This window comes from Sinocyclocheilus grahami, unplaced genomic scaffold (genome assembly GCF_001515645.1).
Source record: "Sinocyclocheilus grahami isolate Dianchi unplaced genomic scaffold, SAMN03320097.WGS_v1.1 scaffold2028.1, whole genome shotgun sequence".
Lineage (NCBI taxonomy): Eukaryota > Metazoa > Chordata > Actinopteri > Cypriniformes > Cyprinidae > Sinocyclocheilus > Sinocyclocheilus grahami.
Window position 1 is genome coordinate 14,289 of NW_015507207.1, and position 24,479 is coordinate 38,767.

The 24,479-nt window shown below is 37.8% G+C and overlaps 1 protein-coding gene across 1 annotated transcript in view; it reads left to right on the forward strand.

The window, feature by feature from the left end:
- The first annotated feature begins 3,008 nt into the window (after positions 1-3,008).
- LOC107573763 (sodium-dependent neutral amino acid transporter B(0)AT1-like) overlaps positions 3,009-24,479 on the forward strand; it is a 28,415-nt gene continuing 6,944 nt past the window's right edge. Inside the window, exons 1-11 of the mRNA XM_016260205.1 lie at positions 3,009-3,115; positions 3,626-3,795; positions 11,019-11,159; positions 12,007-12,144; positions 13,465-13,646; positions 16,885-16,995; positions 21,008-21,120; positions 21,203-21,331; positions 22,932-23,088; positions 23,551-23,755; positions 23,837-23,996. Of these exons, the coding sequence (XP_016115691.1) occupies positions 3,009-3,115; positions 3,626-3,795; positions 11,019-11,159; positions 12,007-12,144; positions 13,465-13,646; positions 16,885-16,995; positions 21,008-21,120; positions 21,203-21,331; positions 22,932-23,088; positions 23,551-23,755; positions 23,837-23,996 (1,613 nt within the window). The remainder of the gene's footprint in view (positions 3,116-3,625; positions 3,796-11,018; positions 11,160-12,006; positions 12,145-13,464; positions 13,647-16,884; positions 16,996-21,007; positions 21,121-21,202; positions 21,332-22,931; positions 23,089-23,550; positions 23,756-23,836; positions 23,997-24,479) is intronic.

A 24,479-nucleotide genomic window follows, 5' to 3' on the forward strand; every position in this document is an offset into this window, starting at 1 on the left:
TATATATATATTCAGTCCTCTATAAGTACACATGTATGCTTATGACTGTTAAAAAATTAATTAATTAATTAGCCCAAAACACATACTATGATATATAAAAAATATTAGCAATATTTATGTTATGTTATTTAATATTTAACGTTTGGGGTCAGTAAGATTTTTATATATTTTTGAAATCATCTATTTGACTAAAAATACAGTAAAACGTATCGGTGACGTATGTAACCCTCGTTCCCTGAAGGAGGGAACGGAGATGTCACGTCATGACCGACGAATTGGGATCTCGCTTTGAGAGACCAATCTACTTCGAGTGTAAACTAAATGAGCCAATGGACATTGGCATGCGATGATTGCGTCCAGCTGCCGCTGATCACAGCATGAGCATTAAAAGGCAGCCAGTGCAACGCATGCCATGTTTTCGCTGAGGAGCCGAGCCGGTAACCCGGCCACAGCATCCGTGGCGACGGGACGTGACGTCTCCATTCCCTCCTTCAGGGAACGAGGGTTACATACATAACCGAGACGGAAGCCCCATCCTTCCCGCAGGAGGTTTCGGAAGCATTTACACATATGAACAACCGTTTAGGTGCATATGGAAGATTAGAGGTGATTGTAGCCCTCTTGGAAACGGCAGAAGTCTGCCAGGGGGAAACACGGGCTCTGAGGCTATCCCGTGGACTTTACACATATGGGATCCACTTAGGTCTCTACATATGGAACCCAGCCCTCTACCGGTTCTCACGGATTCATCGAGTGAGGGCCTGGCGCCAGATGTTCCGCCACGTCTGGTTGCTGAGGGGATGGAAGAGCTCGACAGGGTCTACAGTACGAACTCTCTGGAGCGGTTTTAGCAAGCCAACACTAGACCAGGGCCTCTCAGTGCTTCTACCCGTTTGAAGTGAGAACACAGGAGAATACCGGCTCCACACGAAGGCTATAGAATCTAGCGAACATGTTGTAGCCCGCAGCTCTACAAATATCTGTCAGCGAGGTGCCACGAGCCAGCGCCCAGGAGGATGCAACACTTCTAGTAGAGTGAGCTCGCACCCTGAGCGGGCAGGGCACACCCTGTGCCTGATAAGCCAGGGTGATGGCATCCACAATCCAGTGGGCCATCCTCTGCTTAGAGACAGCCTTCCCCTTCTGCCGGCCTCCGTAACAGACAAAGAGCTGGTCTGAGGTCCTAAAGCTTTGTGTCCGATCTACGTACCATCTCAAGGCTCAGACGAGACAAAGCAAAGCTAGGGCTGGGTCTGCCTCCTCCGGGGGCAGCGCTTGTAGGCTCACCACCTGATCCCTGAAGGGAGTAGTGGGAACCTTGGGCACATAGCCGGGCCGGGGCCTCAGGATTACCTAGGAGTCAGCCGGCCCAAACTCTAGGCACAAATCGTCGACCGAAAATGCATGCATGTCCCCTACCCTCTTGATGGAGGCCAGTGCAAGAAGGAGTTTTCATTGATAGAAACTTCAGCTCAACTGACTGCAAAGGCTCAAATGTGCCCTGCTGTAGTTCTTTGAGCACTAAAGACAAGTCCCAAGAGGGTATAGAGGGAGGCCGGGGAGGATTCAACCTTCTCGCCCCCCTAAGGAACCTGATGACCAGGTCATGCTTCCCTACCGACTTCCCTTCCACAGGGTCAAGGTTAACAGCAATCGCAGTGACATAGACTTTAAGGGTGGAGGGAGACAGCCTTCGCCCAACCCTTGTTGCAAAAAGGAAAGTACGACCCTGATCAGGCATCTCCGGGGAGAAGAACACCACTCGACGAACAGGCTCCACTTCAAGGCGTAAGCGTGTCTCGTAGACCGTGCTCTCTCCAAAGTGATGGTGTCAACTACCTGCTGGGGTAGGCCACCTAGAACCTCCGTGTCCCATCCAGGGACCAGACATGAAGTTTCCAGAGGTCTGGACGCGGGTGCCACAGGGTGCCCTGTCTCAGAGTCAGTAGATCCTTCCTCAGAGGAATCTGCCAGGGAGGGGCTGCCACGAGGAGCATTAGTTTGGGGAACCAGGTCCGAGTGGGCCAATACGACGCCACAAGCAGGACCTGCTCCTCGTCCTCCCTGACCTTGCACAGCATCTGTGCGAGAAGGCTCTCTGGGGGAAACGCATACTTGCGTAGGCCCCGCAGCCAGATGTGTGCCAGCGGTCTCATATGAAGCAGCCCCAGCAGTGTAACTGCCGTTGCAGCTGCCATATGCCCCAGGAGCCTCTGAAATTGTTTCAGTGGGATCGCTGTCCTGCCCTTGAATGAATTCGAGCAGTTCAGCACCGACCGACCGCATTCCTGTGTGAGGCGTGCTGCCTGTTTGACTGAATCCAAAAGAGATTCTCTGCATTGGGGAGAGTTTGCTCTTTTCCCAGTTGACCCGAAGACCCAACTGGTTGAGATGCTTGAGCACCAGGTCCCTGTGCTCGCACAACTGACCCCGAGACTGTGCTAGTATAAGCCAATCGTCGAGATAGTTGAGGATGCAAACACCCTGCTCTCTGAGGGGAACAAGAGCCCCCTCTGCAACTCTCGTGAAGACACGGGGAGACAGGGACAGCCCGAAGGGCAGGATGATATGCACGCCCTTCGAACGCAAACCGTAGAAATGGTCTGTGGCGCAGAAGGATCGACACATGAAAGTACGCATCCTTCAGGTCGATTGCTGCAAACCAATCTCGGGGACGGATGCACCTGAAGATGTGTTTCTATGTCAACATCTTGAACGGTAACCGATGAAGGGCCCGGTTCAAGACACACAGGTCCAAGATTTGTCGTAACCCACCGCCTTTCTTGGATACAATGAAGTAGGGCCTGTAAAACCCCGTCTTCATATCGGCTGGAGGGACCGGCTCTATTGCATCCTTTGAGCATCTGTCTTGCGTGCCTTCACTGCTGTGAAGCAGATGCCACTGAACTTGGGGGGACGCGGGGCGAACGGAATCGTACAGCCAAGGCTGATGGTCCGCCGAAGCCAGCGAGACGGGCTGGGTAGTGCTAGCCAGGCACCAAGATACCATGCAAGCGGGACCAGCGAAACCTCCGCCATACCCGCAGTGGGGCAGCGAGGTGGAACGCAGGGACCCAACTTGGGCGGCTCGTGGGCAGACCGATGAGGGATCTGAGTGTGCATTGCAACGCTTACCTGGTTCCACAGTTTGGCAGAGGGGGCGTGAGTAGGGCCTTTGATTACACTCTCGAACTGCCCGCTGCTGCCTGCTGGCGAGAGAGGAGGATGAGCGTGGTCCGGTGTTGGTCTGTCCACGACTCTCTGTGCCCTCTTGGGACCCAGAGACAGAGAAAACCGCTCTCTCGTTGAGCTTTTTGGAAGCCAGATTCTCCACCCGGCCCTCCTCCGGGGGAGGGAGAGGTGCAGTCACCATCCCCCAAAGAGCAGCTTCCTCCCTCTCTGGGTCGCCCGTCCTGGGGCCTCTTGCTCTTCCGCTCACCTCCAGGTTTGACGGGGGCCTGGAAGGGCGGGGCTTGCTCGAGGCTGCTGCGGATGTGGCGTGTGAGCAGGGGCAGACGCAGTGGGCAATGAGCAGGCTGGGGTGCTGTGGCCGGCGGACGGGTGGAGGCAGCAGCTGCCCGCTGGAGCAGGATGTGATGAATCGCCTCAGTCTGCTTTTATGCAGCCGAGAACTGCTGGGCAAAGTTCTCGACCACATCACTGAAGAGGCCAGTCTGGGATACCGGGGCATTGAGGAACCAAACTTTGTCGGCATCCCTCATGTCGGCCAGAAACAACCAGAGAAGGCGCTCCTGTACCACAAGCGTGGACATCGCATGACCCAGAAAACTCACGGTGACCTTCGTCGCTCGGAGTGCGAGGTCAGTAGCGGTTCAGAGCTCTTTCAGAACTTCCGGATCGTGACCACCCTCGTGCAGGTCCCTCAGTGCCTTGGCCTGATGAACCTGCAGTAACGCCATAGCATGAAAGGCGGAGGCAGCTTCTCCACAAGCCGTATAAGCACAGCCAGTCAGACCAGACGAATGCATACAGGCCCGGGAGGGGAGCAAAGGGTTTCCCCGCCAGGAGGAGGCGGTCTTAGGACACAACTGCGTCACTACCGACCGCTCCATATACACCCTAGCTGCACCCCCGTCCATGACCTGGTGAGCTCCTACTGCATCTCAGGGAAGAAAGGCACCGGGGCGGGGCGCTGAGAACCAGTGCGAGCCACCCCGAGAAACCAATCGTCCAACCTCGAGGGCTCGGGACGAGGTGGAGGTTGCCACTCGAGCCCTACCCTCTCAGCGGCCCGGGAAAGCATAGCCGACATTCCCGGATCCGATTTAGGCCTTGCCACCATGCCGGAGGGCGGCAGTGCAGACGAATCTTCCTCTTCAGAGAGCTCTTCCTCCGATGCAGTGATCGACATCCGGTCGTCGGGAGGAGCACTGAAGGATACTGCTGGTATGCTCTTTGAAGAGGGCCCAGCGTGTTCCTTTGGTGGCTCAACTGGTTGCGAAGCGCTAGAGGAGCGATGGTCCCCCGAGGGTTGGTTCCCTGAGGGGTTTGCCACCACTGTAACCCTCAGACCGCCCATGCTACTGCCCGAAGTAGTCCTCATCTGGCTGCCGCCAGGACAAACACTAGATCGCGGCAGAGACAACAGAGCTCCGCCGTCTTGGAGGTAACAGAACCTGGCCCGCAGCTCCGAGATGGTCATCTTCCCACAATGGGAACATGACTTATCCACGAACGCCACCTCAGCGTGTTTAATGCCCAGACACGTGAGGTAGCGATCGTGACCATCACCCGGCACCAGGTAACCACCGCATCCAGAAACGCACGGGTGAAACGGCATCTTTAAATAGATGGTCCATCGTCGTTACAAAGACGCAAATGCAAGCTCTTTTAGAGAAATAAGCTCTTTCAGGCAAATGCTCTTTTACGTGCTGAGACGCATAGGGGAAATTGCCGCTTGCAGCACGACAGGGGGTAGTGCAGCCTGAAGTGCGCAACCCACTCGACCACCGCTGAAGTGCCGTCCGCCAACACAAAAAGCTCCCTAGAGCGCGTTGTACTTGTCGTCACAAACGAAGATATTGGCAAGCGCAGAACGATGTTATCGCTTGGCTCCGAAGTGAAAAGCTGGTATGCGTTGCACCGGCTGCCTTTTTATGCTCACGCTGTGATTAGCGGCAGCTGGATGCAATCATCGCATGCCAATGTCCATTAGCTCATTTAGTTTACACTCGAAGTAGATTGGTCTCTTGAAGCGAGATCCCAATCCGTCGACTGAAAGGGAATCAGTGTTTTAAATATTTAATCTGGTTTAAATTGAATCTGGATTAATGAATGCTGTAAAAACTGTTATGTAATGATACCTAATGCATAAATATTAACAAAGTGAGCGTTATTGTAAACGAGCAGATTTAGTGAATCGGGGGCCCCAGGCAAAATATAGGAATGGGGCCCTATACATTTGCACACATTTTCCTAGATCAACCTTGAGGTTTCTTTTTTGTTGTGATGCTTGCTGCTGCACAATGGTGCCCCATAGTTGTGTCCAATGATTCTACATTGTTCATGTACACATTATAATGGCTTTCTTTCATGTTGTAGAGCACGAAATAGCAACTGATTACCAGTTGAGATACAGGTTTTCACAAAAACAAAATACATTATAAAACGATAAACCTCACAATTGAGCATTTAAACCAGGGGTGAGTTACAAGTATAAATTATTAAATTAATTTAAAACGGGGTTATGGGTGAACTTTTGCATTGATCTGAACAAAAACTACAGACTGGATTATTGAAAATGAACATTCATTCTCTGCCAGTAGGAGGCGCTTTTGGAACGTTAGAAATATAGAATGAGAAAAGTGTGAAAAAATATAGCCTGTATTGACGAGGAAAGTCCACTGATGAGTTACCAGCGTAAGCTGTGGGCAAAGGCTGTCTAATTCTAAACTTCAAAATACATTTATTTTTAGTTATTTTCACTACATATTTAAATAAAACTGAAAAAATAATGAAAAGGCAATTATAGCCTACATTTGCACACCTAATGATCCAAATGATCAGTGAGAGCAGAACGAATGTGTCACACATTTTAAACTCAACAAAATGGTAAAACATATATATCAAGAGCATGCTCACAGATGAGAACAAAACAGCGCTGGATGAAGTGGATTAGAGCCCTGCACGGGCCTCAAATATAGGCCTTAGCCCGTATTTTTTCCACTTTTCCCAAAAAAAGAAATAAAGAGGAGGCTTATACTACTGTTTCAGCTATTAAAATAGTTCAGTTTTGTATATAATGAAAAAGTGATTATATTTAGTTTCGTTTTTTTATAAAATAAATTTAGAAAAATGTTTGGAGCATTTTTTCTTTGTTAAATGTAAGTTTTTCTTAGTTTTTTCTTTTTTTAAGTAACCAGCCAGCGGCAGACAGTGAATTGATCATAGCCTATATGTTTGATCAATTTAGCCTTCTCAAATCATCACCACTTACTCACCAAGTTCTTTTCACTATACATTTTACGGGTAGCTTGAATGTAAAACATTGTCATGAATTCGTTGTATTCCCATTTGTAAAATAGCCAACAAATGAATTGTTGTAGGCTAACCCGATCTCATGAAAGTGCGTATAGCACGATTTTCTGCTTCTATTTGGTGTAATATTGCTATGCAGAAATTTACTTTGGCATGCAAAAGACTGAAAAATTAATAATTAATGGAATGGCTGGTTCACTGGACATACGGGACACACAGGCCTATAATAACTGCTGAAATGTTTGCGGGGCAAATCTGAGGTCAGTCTGAGCGCTAATGGTACGCACAGTGCGTACAGCCGTAGACCTGCAGACGCCACTGACTCGGACGGTTGTCGTGGTAATAAACATGTTATCAGCAACTGTTCGCGTGTCAGCACTTAATGCGCATCTCCTATATAAAAAGCATTTTAGGGGGCCCTTGGCTTTTGGGGGCCCAAGGCGGTCGCCTACCTTTGCCTAAATAAGTCCGCCCCTGATTGTAAAGTGTTGCTGATATACGAAACTTCAAAGTTGCATTTATTTGGTCAAAAACCCAGTACAAACAGTGAAATATTATGATGTCAAACACCTGTTTTCTATGTGAATATCTGTTAAAATGTAATTTATTTCTGTGATCAAAGCTGAATTTTCAGCATCATTATTCCAGTCTTCAGTGTCACATGATCTTCAGAAATCATTCTAATATGCTGATTTGCTGCTCAAGAAACATTTCTGATTATTATCAATGTTGAAAACTGTTGTGCTGCCCAATATTTTTGTGGAAACGGTGATGCGTTTTATTTTTCAGGATTCACAGATGAACTGAAAGTTCAAAAGAGCAGCATTTATTTGAAATAGAAATAAATTTGATGCATATTTGTCAGTCATACATAAAAGAAATGCAAGATTTCTGCACGCAAAATGCATGCCAATGCAGTATGCATTTATTCGAACTGCTTAGAATCTGCATACATTTGTTCATTTCAAAAAATGTATTTTGCTCAATATGGTTAAAGTTGGCAATATTCAATTAGCTCAAATATATGAGATTGAAACAAAGTGGAATTTATTGATGATAAATATATATAAACCTGTTTATTGTATATTTAAAACACATTCTGTTTATTAGTAATATGTGACTCTGGACCACAAAACCAGTCATAAGGGTACTTTTTTTTTATTATTGAGATTTATACATCATCTGAAAGCTGAATAAATAATCTTTCCATTGATGTATGGTTTGTTAGGATAGAACAATATTTGGCTGAGATACAACTATTTGAAAATCTGGAATCTGAGGGTGCAAAAAAATCTAAATAGATTGAGAAATTGAGAAAATCTCCTTTAAAGTTGTCCAAATGAAGTTCTTAGCAATGCATATTACTAATCAAACATTAAGTTTTGATATATTTACTGTAGGAAATTTACAAAATATCTTCATGGAACATGATCTTTACTTAATTTCCTAATGATTTTTGGCTTAAAATAGAAATCTATAATTTTGACCCATACAATGTATTTTTGGCTATTGCTACAAATATACCCCAGCAACTTAACACTGCTTTTGTGCTCCAGGGACACATATTACAGAAATCTGACCTGTTTCATTTATGTATGACTGACAAAAATGCATTACATTAAGTTGATTATTTTTTATGCAATTCAAATACATCAATCTTAAATTTATCAACATCATTCACTAACAAACCCACATGGTATCTCTTATCAGTGCAAACGTCTGTTTATCACTAATATAAAGTGTGTCTGTGCATCTTTATTTACTATAAATGACACTTGATTTGATGTATATATAATATAATGACATTCAGAAATGTATGAGTGTCAATAAAGTGTTTTATGATTTCGCTCATTTAAAAGCAGTGCATTACAATATTTTGTAGGATTTTTATTTTATTTTTTTGGAGAATGTACATTCTGGAAATTTATTAAAAGTGATTTGTCCAAAACTGTTTCTGAAAATAATCAAATTGTACAACCAATTAATGCCACTGTGTTTTAAGATTGAAGACAAAAGTGATTGTAATTCTGTGTTATTTTCATACGCATGTGATACAACCACAGAAAGACCACTATAAACTCCCTCATAAAACCACAAACGGGCTGAAAGCAGCCACTTAAAACGATTATAGTTAAACATTAATTCAACATCAGCAGAGCAACAGACCACTGTGAATGAAGCCGAGATTTACTATGCTATTAAAATGGGATGGAAGTTTCCATTCAGAAAATGTATTTTTATGGTGTGGGTCAAACTGAACCTAACTGGATTCAATACAATAAAAAAAAAGAAAGAAAGAAAATCACACTGCAGTATAAATATAACTTAAAAGGAGTAAAACTTCAACATAAAAAATTCTCAAATATGAGAACATGAATTTAATTTTCACTTAGAAATTACTAGTAAATTTGACAAATAATTAAAAAGACACAGCAAGTAACTGTAATTGTGAAATTGTAAATATTGTAGTATTTTCTTGAACACACTCCAACTTTGAAAAATATGTTTTTTTTACAGTGCATATAACAAATATTTTTTTCAATAATTAATAATATTATGAACAGCATGTTAGGTACTTTTTAATATTTAAAAAAAATTGTTCTTTTTTTAAGTGTAGAAAAGCGCTTTTTTCAAGTGCTTTGCTGAAGCTCAAGAAGAGCCCAAATCGTGGGTTCAGTTGCATAATGCATAAACGTAATTCATATTCCAGTGTCTACATTTTTAAAGCATTTCCATGACCCTAAATGAGAAAAAGTAACAAAAACAATAAAACATTAACATTAAAAACATTACCGAAAAACATCATAGGTTAACGAGTATTTGCGACAACTCACATATCGATGAGGAACATAATATAAGGACTGGAGTTTCAGAAGATATCTCAACAATGTCTCAAACCGTACTCAGATTTGCATAGAAACTAAAGTCTGCGATTAAAAGTCAGATTTTAACAAGATATCAAACATTTCTCATCAAATGAGAGGTGCTCCACATTAATTTTATATCTACTTTCATTTCTCCTGAGGATTTGTTAGGAGAATCATCTGACACATCAATGAAACAAAGTAACAAAGAGCTATGAAAGAGCAACATCTGAGCATTCGAATATTCCACAAGAACAGTTTCATAATGATCCTGCGTGAATTGAAGCCGTTTCTTCATTGGAGTAAATGTGCATCAGGTGTATACCTCTCGTTTTCCTAAAGCGCCCTCTCACCTATCATCTTCACCTTCACCTCAGGCTATCATCATGTGGACTTTCGAAGCTTTGGGCTGATAAGGGGCCACATGCAGAGAGTAAAACACTCAGATAAAGAAGCTGATATTTGCTGACATCACTTTGTTTCCAAAACAGCTGTTACATTATGACACTGCAAAATACTGCGGGAAACATTTCTGAATGATTAAGAGCACTTAAATGTACAGTATATTATTATCTACAAAATAATGAATGTAATATAGCACCATGGACAGAAAATTAAATTAGGTTCTATTTGATGTCGCAATTTAATGGTTTAAAATGTTTTAAAACGGTTGTAAAATGATTTAAAATAAAATGTTATATAAATCAATGTGAATGATATATAAACAAACCCCTCAGTAAAAACCTTCAAAATATAGATAGAAATAAAACTGCTGAGGGTGGTGTATGTAAGTGCTGCTGAAGTGGAGAAACAAACTCTTTAAGGAAATGTATTGTAATAGAAATCTACAGATTCAAATAGATAAAGTGCAATAATAAAACCAGTGAATGAAATATAAACAAACCCCACAGTAAAAACCTTCAGAATATAGATGGGAATAAAACTGTAAGTTTTGGTGTATGTAACTGCTGCTGAAGTGCAGAAACAAACTCTTTAAAGTAATTTATTGTAATTGAAATCCACAAACGCAAATAGATTAAGTACAATAATGAAACCAGTGAATGATATATAAACAAACCCCACAGTAAAAGCCTTCAGAATATAGATAGGAATAAAACTGTAAAGTTTGGTGTATGTAAATGCTGCTGAAGTGGAGAAAAAACTTATTTTGAAAAATCGGCCTTTAAAGATATTTATTCAAATTGAAATCTATAGACGCAAATAGATAAAGTGCAATAATAAAACCAGTGAATGAAATATAAACAAACCCCACAGTAAAAACCTTCAGAATATAGATGGGAATAAAACTGTAAGTTTTGGTGTATGTAAGTGCTGCTGAAGTGCAGGAGAAAATAAAGTCATTTTGAGGAAATTACTTTTAAAGATGTATTGTAATTGAAATCTACAGACGCAAACAGATGCTGCTGCACAGTTACAGTATTTTTGCTATCTATATTCATACTGTAGGACAACTATTGACTCATTTGTTACTATTTTTATTCCTCAAGAGGATCTTTAAGAGAAACATTCGAGACATCAATGTTTTAAAAGTTCTGTTAACTATTTAGAATGCTGTTTTAATTATAATCGTGTGCTGTAAAATTTAATAAACAAGAGTTTGTGTTGCTGAAAATAAATGATCTCACCCATTTTCAGGAGCGTTTATGATCCCGTTCCTGATCCTCCTGGTTCTGGAGGGAGTCCCGCTGCTGCATCTGGAGTTTGCCATTGGTCAGAGACTGAGGAAGGGCAGTGTCGGCGTCTGGAGGTCCATCAACCCGTATTTAGTTGGCGTAGGTGGGTATTAAGGCAAAACACTAAAGGTGAATAGGGTAAAAAATGTTAACTAAAAGATCTCACCATACTTGCCCAAGTTGATTAATCATAGTACATTTATTTTGTAATAAAAGATTTCTGAAATACTATGTTCAAAACTCAGGCATTATCTAAATAAATATGTACTACTTTGCATACATTACCAGAACTAAATCTGTATAATTCTTTTTTGTTGTTTTTGACATATTAGAGTTTTTCCAGAGGGGCTTTTGGATTTCTTTATTTTATCAGAAAAACTTCTTAGAAATTACATTTTTAAAGGGGTCATATGATGCGATTTCAAGTTTTCCTTTCTCTTTGGAGTGTTACAAGCTGATTGTGCATAGATAAGATCCCTGAAGTTGCAAAGACTAAAGTATCAAAAGTTTTTAGGAATAACATTTATAAATCGGTGTGAATTAAATTTGAACAAACCTCTCAGTAAAAATCTTCATAATATAGACAGGTATAAACCTGCTAAGTTTGGTGTATGTAAGTGCTGCTGAAGTGAAGAAACTTTTGAAGATCTGTAAGTAATAGAAGTTTACATACGTGAATAGATAAAGTGCATTAAAATAAACACTTAAATGTGTATATTGGATGTTTTCTTTCCACTAGTCTGAAGAAGACATGTTATTGAAGCAAACTAGACAAAAATCTCAAAACTGACCATTGCATGAAAAAAAAACAATGGTTTTTACTTGAAACCTGATCCCAGTAAAACAGTAATACATTCCAGACCTACAGTATTAAAACTCTGTATGTATGAGCTTCAGTCTCTCTGGTGATTATGATGAATGATATGACTGAAAGTGCTTGTCACTCACAGGCATCGCCTCCATGCTGGTGTCCTTCATGGTGGGGATGTACTATAACACCATCATCGCCTGGGTCTTGTGGTACTTCTTCAACTCGTTTCAGGACCCTTTACCCTGGAGTCAGTGTCCCATCAATGAAAACCGGACAGGTACGGACCACCAGGATTCATGTCAATTCATCGTGACGTTACTTCATGTGGCTCTTTAGTAACCTGACTACACACAAAACAAACAAAAATATTTAAATTAAAAGTAAAAAATGGCAAAAAAAAAGCCTTTCTTATCCAGTATTTTTATCTTGTTTTCCAAATATCTAAACAATCTAGACCACCAGGATTCATGTCAATTCATCGTGACGTTACTTCATGTGGCTCTTTAGTAACCTGACTACACACAAAACAAACAAAAATATTTAAATTAAAAGTAAAAAATGGCAAAAAAGCCTTTCTTATCCAGTATTTTTATCTTGTTTTCCAAATATCTAAACAATCTTAAATCAAGTCACTTTTACATTAGAACCACAATTACTTTTTTTTAAAAATAAGACGTATATCTTAATATCTTAAGTCTACGAAAACAAGAAAAAATATCTTGATCTAGATTTTGATACATTTTTTTAGAAAACAAGACTTACTTAATACTTTAATACTTAATAATCATTTACTTTTCAAATAAATGTATCTTGATTTAAGTTTTTTTGTTGGTTTTGTTTTTATTTGTAATGGAAAACAAGACAAAACTACTGACTAAGACTATCTTTTTGTTAGGTCTATGCAAGCTGCATAATCTTGTAAACATGCTTATGTAATAAAACTAGTACTGTCAAACGATTAATCGCGATTAATCGCATCTAAAATAAGTTTTTGTTTACATAATATATGTGTGTACTGTGTATATTTATTATGTATATATAAATACACACTCATACAGTACATATTTCGAAAATACTTACATGTATTTACATAATGTATATATTTATATAATGTATATTATATATAAATACCTTTAATATACAAATATTACATATTTTTCTCATATATATATATATATATATATATGTGTGTTATATATAAATACCTTTAATATACAAATATTACATATTTTTCTCATATATATATATATATACATGCATGTGTGTGTATGTACATATACATAATAAATATACACAGTACACACACATATATTATGTAAACAAAAACTTATTTTAGATGCGATTAATCGCTTGACAGCACTTAATAAAACAAATTATTGTGTTTTTACCTTTTCCTTTTTCTTACTGTTATTTATTTTATATTTTGTTGTGTGCAAATGTCTGTAATTTAAATGTTATCAATGCTTTGTCAATGTAAAGCCTTTTATGATGCCAATAAAGCTACTTGTGTCCTGATTAAATAACTGGAGTGCATAAAGACGATGAATGTACAAATTCAGGTGTACTTACGCTGTTGGTCGTGTGTGTCTGTAAACAGGGTTTGTGTCTGAATGTGAGCGCAGTTCTCCGGTGGATTATTTCTGGTACAGAAAGACGCTGAACACTACGCCTGTGATCGAGGACTCTGGAGGTCTGCAGTGGTGGATTGTTTTGTGTCTGTTCTGTGCCTGGACTCTGCTGTGGGTTTGCTGTCTGAGGGGCATCGAGACCACCGGGAAGGTACATCTCCCAAAGTTGTTTTTCTTCAAATGCCTGCAAAAGTTCAAAATTCTGAGATGTTGTGGTGAAGCGCGTACAAAATTTAAATTATGTTTGTTTCAATTACGAGTCAATTTGACCCACAAATTTAATGGCAGTTGCAAACACCCAAAATATCTTAAAACAATTATACTACTACTAACCTACTACCCTCTTTATTTCTACATTTGGCCGACGCTTCTTTTCAAAGAAATGTGGTTTTATCAGTTCATGCATGTTAATTTCACTGGAAAATGAACTTGATCTTGCCATTGCTAGTGCAATGGTCTACTGTTTAAGCTTCAGGAAAGCACAAAAATAAAATTAAATAAAACAAAACATAAAAAATACATTTAAAAAAATTCAAAATCAAAAATGTTACTTTGAAATAAAAATAAAAATTTTGTGAAAAAGAAATGTTTAAAATTCTATTATTAAAATTCTATCTATATTCTATCTTGTTAATTACTTTTAAAATAGTATCTTCTCATGTTTACTTTTTGTAATGTGTGAGAAGTATTAATGTTAAGGGAACTATATTGAATCCAATTAGGGTTAATTTGACGTTCCTCACTTCTTCTTTTTTTTACTGCTCCAAAACAGGTGCAGACTCTCAGCTGTCAATCAGTGACATCAAATCTGTCATAAAAGACAGTTATTTGTTAGAGGAGTGACGTAACAGCATGACCACGTGCAGCTGCGTTAATAACCTCGTAAATATACAAGAACATTAACCCAGTGTGAAATCTCGAAACCTGCCTACCCCAAATTAATTACTAACCCTCAGTAACGTATGAGAAGTGCATCACACGGAACAAGATAACCCAAGGTTAACCCAAGGCCAGATATCTGGGTGTGGCTGTTCTGGTTAAGCATTAGCTAGCGTACAGACTGACGTTATGGTTAAAAACAGCCTGCTAGTTTTGGCCAAGACAAGATAAAACTCATAAAACCGATAATCGGAGGAAACCGATACAATCGCTTCTTATTTTTTACACTATTATATGAAGAGCACAAAGGGCAGTGAGATACGGGCCGCTGTAAAGATATCACAGTGATTAATGGCTGTAATGGCATCATTGATAACAGACACTTTTCTGGTAAACTATAGGATGCAACTGTAAGACCAGGAAAGGAAATTTCAAGCTCTCATTTCATCCCAAAATCAAAAGAAAATATGAAATTACAGTTTGCATGACGAAAGTGAAGTCTGTTCTTAAAATCATTCAGATTTGTTGCATTGTGACATTGTTTTCATGACACTGAAGCACATTTACCAAATTCTTACTATACAATAGTTCCTAAACAACAGTACGTTTTAGTTAGTTTTTCTTATCTGCATTTCTCAATCTTTCTAGCTGTCTAATATAATTTTGATATTTGCATTTAATAATATTTTTTTTATTAATGTATGAAATTTGGTAAATTAATTTCAAATAAATACATGAGAATACTTTTCAGTTTATGTATAATTATTACATAATATAAACACATTGTATATATATATACCTCCAAATGCAGCTAAAAAAGCTTATACCATTTATTGCTCAGAGGTCACAAAAATATGTAGAAAGAAGTGCAAAAGTGCAAGTGCAGAACGTTTCCGGGTATTAACCCTTCCTCATGTGCTACCGAGCAACACCTGCGCTCATTAAAACATGTCTTACCGTAATACCCCTAGTATCACGAAGATCTTTTAAACAAATACACATACATCTCAAATCTATAACAAAATACAGTTAATACATTCATAAGTCATCCCAAATTCATATACAACTATATCAACAAAATATACCCAAGTACTCTTCGAGTCCTCGATATATATCATTAAATTATTTTTTAAAAACTATTCAAAGACAAATCTTAATTCATACCCAGAGGGTGTCGACTTTTAAGATCAAAAATCCACCTACATTCCTTTTGCATAAGTCTACGTTCTAAATCCCCTCCTCTACGAGTCTGCGTCAGCTTTTCAATAGCTATAAAATTTAAGTCTAAGACTGAATGAGACATCTCAACAAAATGGCGAGAAGTCATCCTAAATTCATATAAAACTATATCAACAAAATATACCCAAGTCCTCTTCGAGTCCCCGATATATATCATTAAATTATTTTTAAAAAACTATTCAAAGACAAATCTTAATTCATACCCAGAGGGTGTCGACTTTTAAAATCCACCTACATTCCTTTTGCATAAGTCTACGTTCTAAATCCCCTCCTCTACGAGTCTGCGTCAGCTTTTCAATAGCTATAAAATTTAAGTCTAAGACTGAATGAGACATCTCAACAAAATGGCGAGCCACAGGCGATTTTAAGTCTCTTTGAATTGATCTTTGAGTCTTTGAATTGTTTTTTAAAATAATTTAATGATATATATGGGGGACTCGAAGAGTACTTGGGTATGATGTGTATTGATTGTATATATAAAAACGGGTGTTAAGAATTATTGTTGGAGTCATGAGATTATTATTTGGTGTATATGTATATTTTGTTGATATAGTTGTATATGAATTTGGGATGACTTATGAATGTATTAACTGTATTTTGTTATAGATTTGAGATGTATGTGTATTTGTTTAAAAGATCTTCGTGATACTAGGGGTATTACGGTAAGACATGTTTTAATGAGCGCAGGTGTTGCTCGGTAGCACATGAGGAAGGGTTAATACCCGGAAACGTTCTGCACTTGCACTTTTGCACTTCTTTCTACATATTTCTGTGACCTCTGATCAATAAATGGTATAAGCTTTTTTTAGCTGCATTTGGAGGAGTGCGGATCTCTTTCATCTTTGTATCTACATAATAAATATAGACTGAATACACACATATATTATGCAAACAAAAATGTTTATTTTGTATGCGATTAATCGTTTGACAGCACTAATATATATATATTTGAATGTTTTCGAAGTAAGTCATACGAAGTTATATGCTTACCAAAGTGGCATTTATTTAATCCAAACTACAGTAAAAACAGTAATATTGTAAATAAAAATTAAATGCCTTTACTGTCACTACTATGTAATATCATATATATGTATATATATATATATATACACACACAACATTTGATGTGGATCAAAACCTTTCATCAAAGTTGTCCTAAAACCTAAAAGCGTTCTTGTCTTAGAACAACTTTGATGAACTTTTTTGATCCACTTCAAATATATTTATATATTAATATTTAATATTATCTGGTCTGGTTTCTATCTGGTCAGGCCGTGTACGTGACCTCCACGCTGCCGTACCTGGTTCTGACCATCTTCCTGATCAGAGGACTGACGCTCAAAGGCTCGGTCAGCGGAATCAAGTTCCTCTTCACACCAGATGTAAGTCTGACACAAACACATCCAGCTGACTTCACTTTACGTAGCTCAGATGTTCTGTCGAGAAGAAAGAAGTCATGCATGTTCAGAAAGAGGAAATCTGCCATCCTCTCCTCTTCATAACGCCATCAAAACATCTTCACGGAAAAGTACAGATGTTATATGACAGCCGTCAAACTCAAGAAGGAACAAAAAAAGCACTTTCTTTCATTATTTGACTGTTTTCTTAAAAGGAATAGAATTATATCTGTTAAAGACACATATATAAACAAACCCAAAATTAAACTCCACAAAACAAGATATTTTGAAGAAGGTTGGAAACCAAACAATTTCGGATCCTATTGACTTCCACAGTTTGTTTTTTTTGTCCATAATATGGAAGTCAATGGGTCCTGAAAATGTTTAAATCCCACAATTTTTCAAAATATCTTTTTAGTGTTCATTAGAAAAGAGATACTCATACAGGTTTGGAACGACAGAATATATTTTATATTTGGTTAAACCATTCCTTTATATATTAACCAAGTCTAATATTTATATAGACATTGTTTAGGTTTTTGTGTAGGTGATGCAGCCTTTCTAAAACCGCGTTAATAGTTCACAAAGTTTACCACTGGTCAACATTAACCTAAAGTTTAAGACGAAAAATGAAATACTAATAGATTTACACATGAAATCACCACTGGGATTCATGGAGATGCTTTCCAAAACCCACTGCAAACTCACAAAACACATCTATTTCCATCACATTAAAGAGCTTAAACTGCTCATGAATGACATTTCCAGCAGAATACAGATGAGACTGCAGGGCAGGGTCAGAGATTAACAGGGGCTTGCGGCAAAATGCCCCACAGGTTAAGAGGCAAGAAGTGGTATTTCGCGGCATTACATTCAGATCATCGCATCAGGTTTCTTTTTACGCATTTTTTTGGGCAGTGTTGAGCCTGGTAAGAGCTTATTCTGTTGAACACAATGGCCAATCAGGGGCGTTTATTGCACCCGCTCCCGCAAACATTCTAATATTGTATATCATTTTCGCGCTATCAGTTTTGGGGGTATTGAAATCGCTTTTGAATGAGCGCTCACTGTTCACTTTCGATTTGGCGGTCACACGCACTCTGTGTGAAGGAGCACATCTTACAAGATGAGATATTTGTCAGTGAGCTCAGGATCTGTCGAGCAGCAAATCCTCCAGCATGATCTGTCAGTCATCTCTCATTACTCTCCACCTGAGATCAGTCAAATCTGACTCCTGCGGCTCGTGTTGGATGCAAGGTTGCCAAGTCAGCGTTTTATTTATTTTTTCACGGAATTGGGCTACTTTTAAACTGTTGCCGTTTAAGGAGATTTCCCCCTCCCCGTGGGTTATAGGTTTGAAATATTGCATTGACTGACATGCTTGTCTTGAAATATTTTACATTTCTACCATGTTACGTTTTTTGAAGGAGGGCCATTGGCAGGAAGCCTTTGAGCTGTGTTTATGATCAATGTGCATAACAGTGACTGCAAATTATGTATTTTAGGTATGGAAATGAGTTTTGATATTTGGAAAATTGTCATTGCGCTACTTTGGCCTGTTTTTGACTGGCATGGGCCAGTTTTGTCACGCAGACCTGGCAACCCTGGCTGTATGGAGCAGGGCAGATGCTTTTAGTTTAGAATTGTAGTGTACGATTTCCAGCTCAACTAAATGATTTTTATTTCCATAAAAAAATCAAAACGCCAGTGAGGGCGGTGCTGCAGTGGGCAAGTAATGTAATCGGTGTGCAACCAAACACTGCCCAGACAGCAACATAGTGTTGGCCCAGATCCGGCCCACATCTGGCCCATGTGAATCCATGCGGGCCAGATGTGGGCCGGGTCTGGGCCGGAACTGTCTGCTGTCTTGGGGTTTAAGGAGATTTCCCCCTCCCCGTGGGTTATAGGTTTGAAATATTGCATTGACTGACATGCTTGTCTTGAAATATTTTACATTTCTACCATGTTACGTTTTTTGAAGGAGGGCCATTGGCAGGAAGCCTTTGAGCTGTGTTTATGATCAATGTGCATAACAGTGACTGCAAATTATGTATTTTAGGTATGGAAATGAGTTTTGATATTTGGAAAATTGTCATTGCGCTACTTTGGCCTGTTTTTGACTGGCATGGGCTAGTTCTGTGTAAATAAAAACAAAACCCTGGCTGTATGGAGCAGGGCAGATGCTTTTAGTTTAGAATTGTAGTGTACGATTTCCAGCTCAACTAAATTATTTTTATTTCCATAAAAAAATCAAAACGCCAGTGAGGGCGGTGCTGCAGTGGGCAAGTAATGTATTCGGTGTGTAACCAAACACTGCCCAGACAGCAACATAGTGTTGGCCCAGATCCGGCCCACAGCTGGCCCATGTGAAATCCATGCGGGCCAGATGTGGGCCGGATCTGGGCCGAAACTGTCTGCTGTCTGGGTGTGTAACACCGCCTACCGCAACTCTGTCATTCTTATGCTATTATTTGCTATATTTTCTGATCGCCCGCTCCCACGAGATTTGCGTTGGATAGAGATTAATTTCAGTGATCATAGCAGGAGTTTTTACATTTATATCTATATCTATTTATTATTAGCAGGAGTGCGCAACTCGTGCTAGATTATATTACATTTTAAAATACGCATAATCAGACTACAGTTACTTTTTTATTGATTACGTGATTGCACATATTCACACAATAGCAATACATTATTCATAATTTATTGATTCTCCCAAATTTTTTTTTCATTTTATACATTTTATTTTCTTAAATACCTGCAGGTAAACAAAACATTAAATTTTTTAGCAAGTGTTTTTATTTTGATTGAAGTTATTTTTAAATTATTTATTTTAATTTAACATTTTATGACTTCATTAATTCGCTTTTCATTAAACTCGCAAAACCCTGCAGTTCCTTTACGAACCCGTTTGGAAAACCTTGACATAATGTAACGCATAATTCACTTTATGTTGTTAATAACAACAAATGGAATATATTTTCTTTGCATTTTAATATCAGTGTGGTACGTGCAACATTATCCTATTTAAATAGTGATAAATTAGTTATGTTAAAAGTAATCTAAAAGTAATCTACCCTAAAATGTGTAATGTAATGGATTACGTTACTAACGACAGTTTTTGTCATGTAATTTGGAATCAGTAACAGACTACAATTTGTAAATAATCTACCCAGCTCTGCTAATAATGTGATGATATATGACGATGTACAGTGCTGGGGAGTAACTAGTTACATGTAACGGAAAATAATTGTAACTGTAATCAGTTATAGTTACTGAGGAAAAAATGTGTAATTAAATTACAGCTACTTATGAAAATGTTAATGATTACAAAGGGAGTTACATCTGAATATTATCTCACACGTACAGATTTGATTGATTTCTTTCGCAAATTGCGTTGACTGCTGGAGTTTAGGAAACATGCGTATTCAGCAACTGTTCTATCTGTTTATGTATATGCTTTATTTTTTAAGATTAACTGTTTTTTTTCCCCAAGGCATTGTTAGATGCCAGTGTTCCTATCATAGCTATGCAAAAAAAAAAAGTTTACTTTTTTATTTTAAAGTATCATAGCTATTTAGCCTATTTCTTATTATGATATTAAATCTGTATTTGCCCTCAGAACAATCTCAATGTAAAAGGTATTAAAGGTGCTAAAGTATTGTGGTGGCTGTGCTTTAAAATCAATGATAAAGCGGAGAGTTCCGGTGCTTGATTCTGGTTGGCTGAGCCGCGTTCGAAGCTGTTGTAAATTACTCTACAGCGTAACATACACCTTTGTTTACGTTTGTGTGTCAAGCACAACTGTTTCTGAGGAGCTACATTCTTAACCCAGTTGAAAACATTCGTTAGAAATTTAGAAAAGTAATCAAATGTTACAAAAGTAACTGAAATAGTCACACTACTTATTACATTTTAAACAGGGTAACTTGTAATCTGTAACCCGTTACATTTCCAAAGTCACCTTCCCAACACTAATGATGTATTTGTGTAGCTGGACGAGCTGCTAAACCCAAGCACATGGCTGGACGCAGGAGCGCAGGTGTTTTACTCCTTCTCTCTGGCGTTTGGAGGACTCATCTCCTTCTCCAGCTACAACTCAGTCCAGTCAGTAACTCCAGCCTTTAACAGCTGCTGAGACTTTGCTCGGTATAATGATTGTAATAACTGCTCCACTGTGTGTCTGCAGTAATAACTGCGAGCAGGACGCCGTCATCATCTCCATAATAAACGGCCTGACGTCTATTTACGCAGCCATCGTGATCTACTCCATCATCGGCTTCAGAGCCACAGAGAGGTTTGACGACTGTCTCGACGGGTGAGTGTCTGAGAGACTGAGATGCTGTGTGTGTCATCTATTGATCAGTGTCAGGAACAGATCTGATATTAAACACCCAAGCCACTCAAAATCAGCTCTAGTTCAACAAAAAATAATAATTGTAATTATTTACTCACCCTCACACTGTTTCAAATCCGTATGCTGTTGGTTTTCTCCTATATATTTTTGTAAAATAAATATATTAAATATTAAAACAATTATATATATATATAATAAACATACTAATAGATTACAATATATTTCATAACTTTATTTAATATACATTTAAAACATTCCATTATATATAAAATATACATATTTTCACATATTTAAAAAAAGAATAAATATATTAATATTTATTTAATATTTCAAATATATTAATATATTATTGTTATTTATTATTCTATTATATGTATGTATGTATGTATATATATATATACACACACACACACACACACATTATACATATCATATATAAATTATATTTAATATTATATTACTGTATATTTAATTATATATAAACGTAGTAATATATCACACACATTTTTCATATATTTTAATATAATGCAGTATATATTGAATAAATGTCAAATATATTAATATATTCAATAATATCTTTATGTATATGATATTTATCATAATTTTTTCTTATACTTCAAAAATAATACATCTATGAAATATATTTAATAAAGGTGCCACATATCTTAATATATATTCTTTTGACTCATTTTTATATGTTTCAGAATATATAAAATTTATAAATAGATCATACATTTTTCATTTATTAAATATTTATTAAATATCTTAAATGCATCTTAAAATTATATATATATATATATATATATATATAAACATTAGAACTAACTATTTAATAAACATTAACTAGAATACAATGTTTGATATATTAATTTAATACAATTTTAATTTATTAATTTATATATATTTAATATATTTTCAAATATTAATAAATATGTTGTGTTCAGAATATTAATATAATTATTTTTTTATTCAAATTATTTAATAATATATACTTTTCTTATATTATGATAAAAAATTTTTAATATATGTCAAAACTAAATGTATAAACAAATATTTAATCAATATAATAAAATATGTCATTTTAATGTTTTCCCATTTTTTAAAAAGATAATCTGCTCAAGTTTACAGTGCTGTGGTTTGTTCACAGTAACATCCTGACGCTGATGAACACGTTTGATCTGCCGGAGGGAAACATCACGGAGAGCAACTACGACAGTTTTCTCATTATTACAAATAAAATATATATATTGAATAAGCATTAAATAGAATACAATGTTTGATATATTAATTTAATATTTTAATTTATTAATTTAATTATATATATTTAAAATATATATATATATAAATATGCTGTGTTCAGAATATTAATATAACACATTTTTTATTCAAATTATTTAATAATATATACTTTTCTTATATTATGATAAAAAAAATTTAATATGTCAAAACTAAATGTATAAACAAATATTTAATCAATATAATAAAATATGTCATTTTAATGTTTTCCCATTTTTTAAAAAGATAATCTGCTCAAGTTTACAGTGCTGTGGTTTGTTCACAGTAACATCCTGACGCTGATGAACACGTTTGATCTGCCGGAGGGAAACATCACGGAGAGCAACTACGACAGTTTTCTCCAGCATCTCAACAGCACAGCACCAGTCATCTTTCAGGAGCTCCAGCTGAAGACCTGCGACATGCAGACGTTTCTCAGTCAGGTCTGTGGTTCCTTCTTTTACTCGGTGCTTCACTTCTCTCAGGCCACTTACACACTGCAGCTAAATTCAGTTGTCAGTTCATAATCGCGTTCTGTACATAATTCACTAAAATACAGGAGTGACATCCGCATTATCTCCTGAAAAATACAGGTAGTGGCAACCGCATTTACAGAAATTCTACACAGTGTGTACAGAACTGAACTGAACAAACTAGTTGTTAATGACGTATTTAAACGTGCATCAGAAATGTGTCTGTATGTGCGATGCAAGAAAATAACAGTGAAAGACGTCTTAACCTGAGTTAGTTGCGCTCACGAGCCCTGCAGTAAAGCGTCAGTGTTGCCAGATCTTCATAGAAAAAAGACAAGCACAAAAAACACCCAAATGCGTTATGTTTTATAACACACACACACACACACACACACAAAATTCATATATCAGAGGCTCTTGTTATCTTCACAGGGAGTTGAGGGAACCGGTCTGGCCTTCATCGTCTTCACCGAGGCCATCACTAAGATGCCCTTCTCTCCTCTGTGGTCAGTGCTGTTCTTCATCATGCTCTTCTGTCTGGGATTGTCCACTATGTTCGGCAGTGTCGAGGGAGTCGTGGCGCCGCTGCAGGATCTGAACATCCTACCGAAGCGCTGGCCGAAGGAGGTCTACACAGGTACAGCCACACAAACGTTACAATCCAGCCGTCTCCATTGATGATCACACGTGAAGGTCTCGGTCGGTGTGTGTGTTTCAGGTCTGGTGTGTTTCGTCTCGTTCGGTCTGGCCATTATCTTCGCTCAGGGTTCAGGTGAATATTGGCTGGCTCTGTTCGACAGCTTCGCCGGATCCATTCCTTTGCTGATCATCGCCTTCTGTGAGATGATGGCTGTAGCCTACATTTATGGGATCGACAGGTGATGAATGCATGGCAAATCTTTCCAAAACGGATTTTAATTAAGCTTTTATTTTTATCATTATTATTTTTTAAATTAAGGTTGTATATTTGATCTACGCTTAATTATTATATATTAAGGTTATACATTTTATATTTATTTAAAAAATATTTTTCTTATTCTTATCCTATTTCAATATATATTGAATTTTAAAAAATCATAATCAATATATATTAGATTTTTTTTAAAACATTTTAATGTACATAATTTATATACATGTATATAATTTTTATATACATATTCAACATATTTTATTTATTATATATTAGTCAACATTTGAAGTAGATCAAAAAAGTTCATCAAAGTTGGTTTTTTGGTTTTAGGACAACTTTGATGAAAGGTTTTGATCCACTTCAAATGTTGCATGTGTGTGCGAGATAAGCCCTGTGAGTGTATTATTTGGGGGGGGGGGGGGGAAAAACTTTAAAATTTCAAATTTAAATT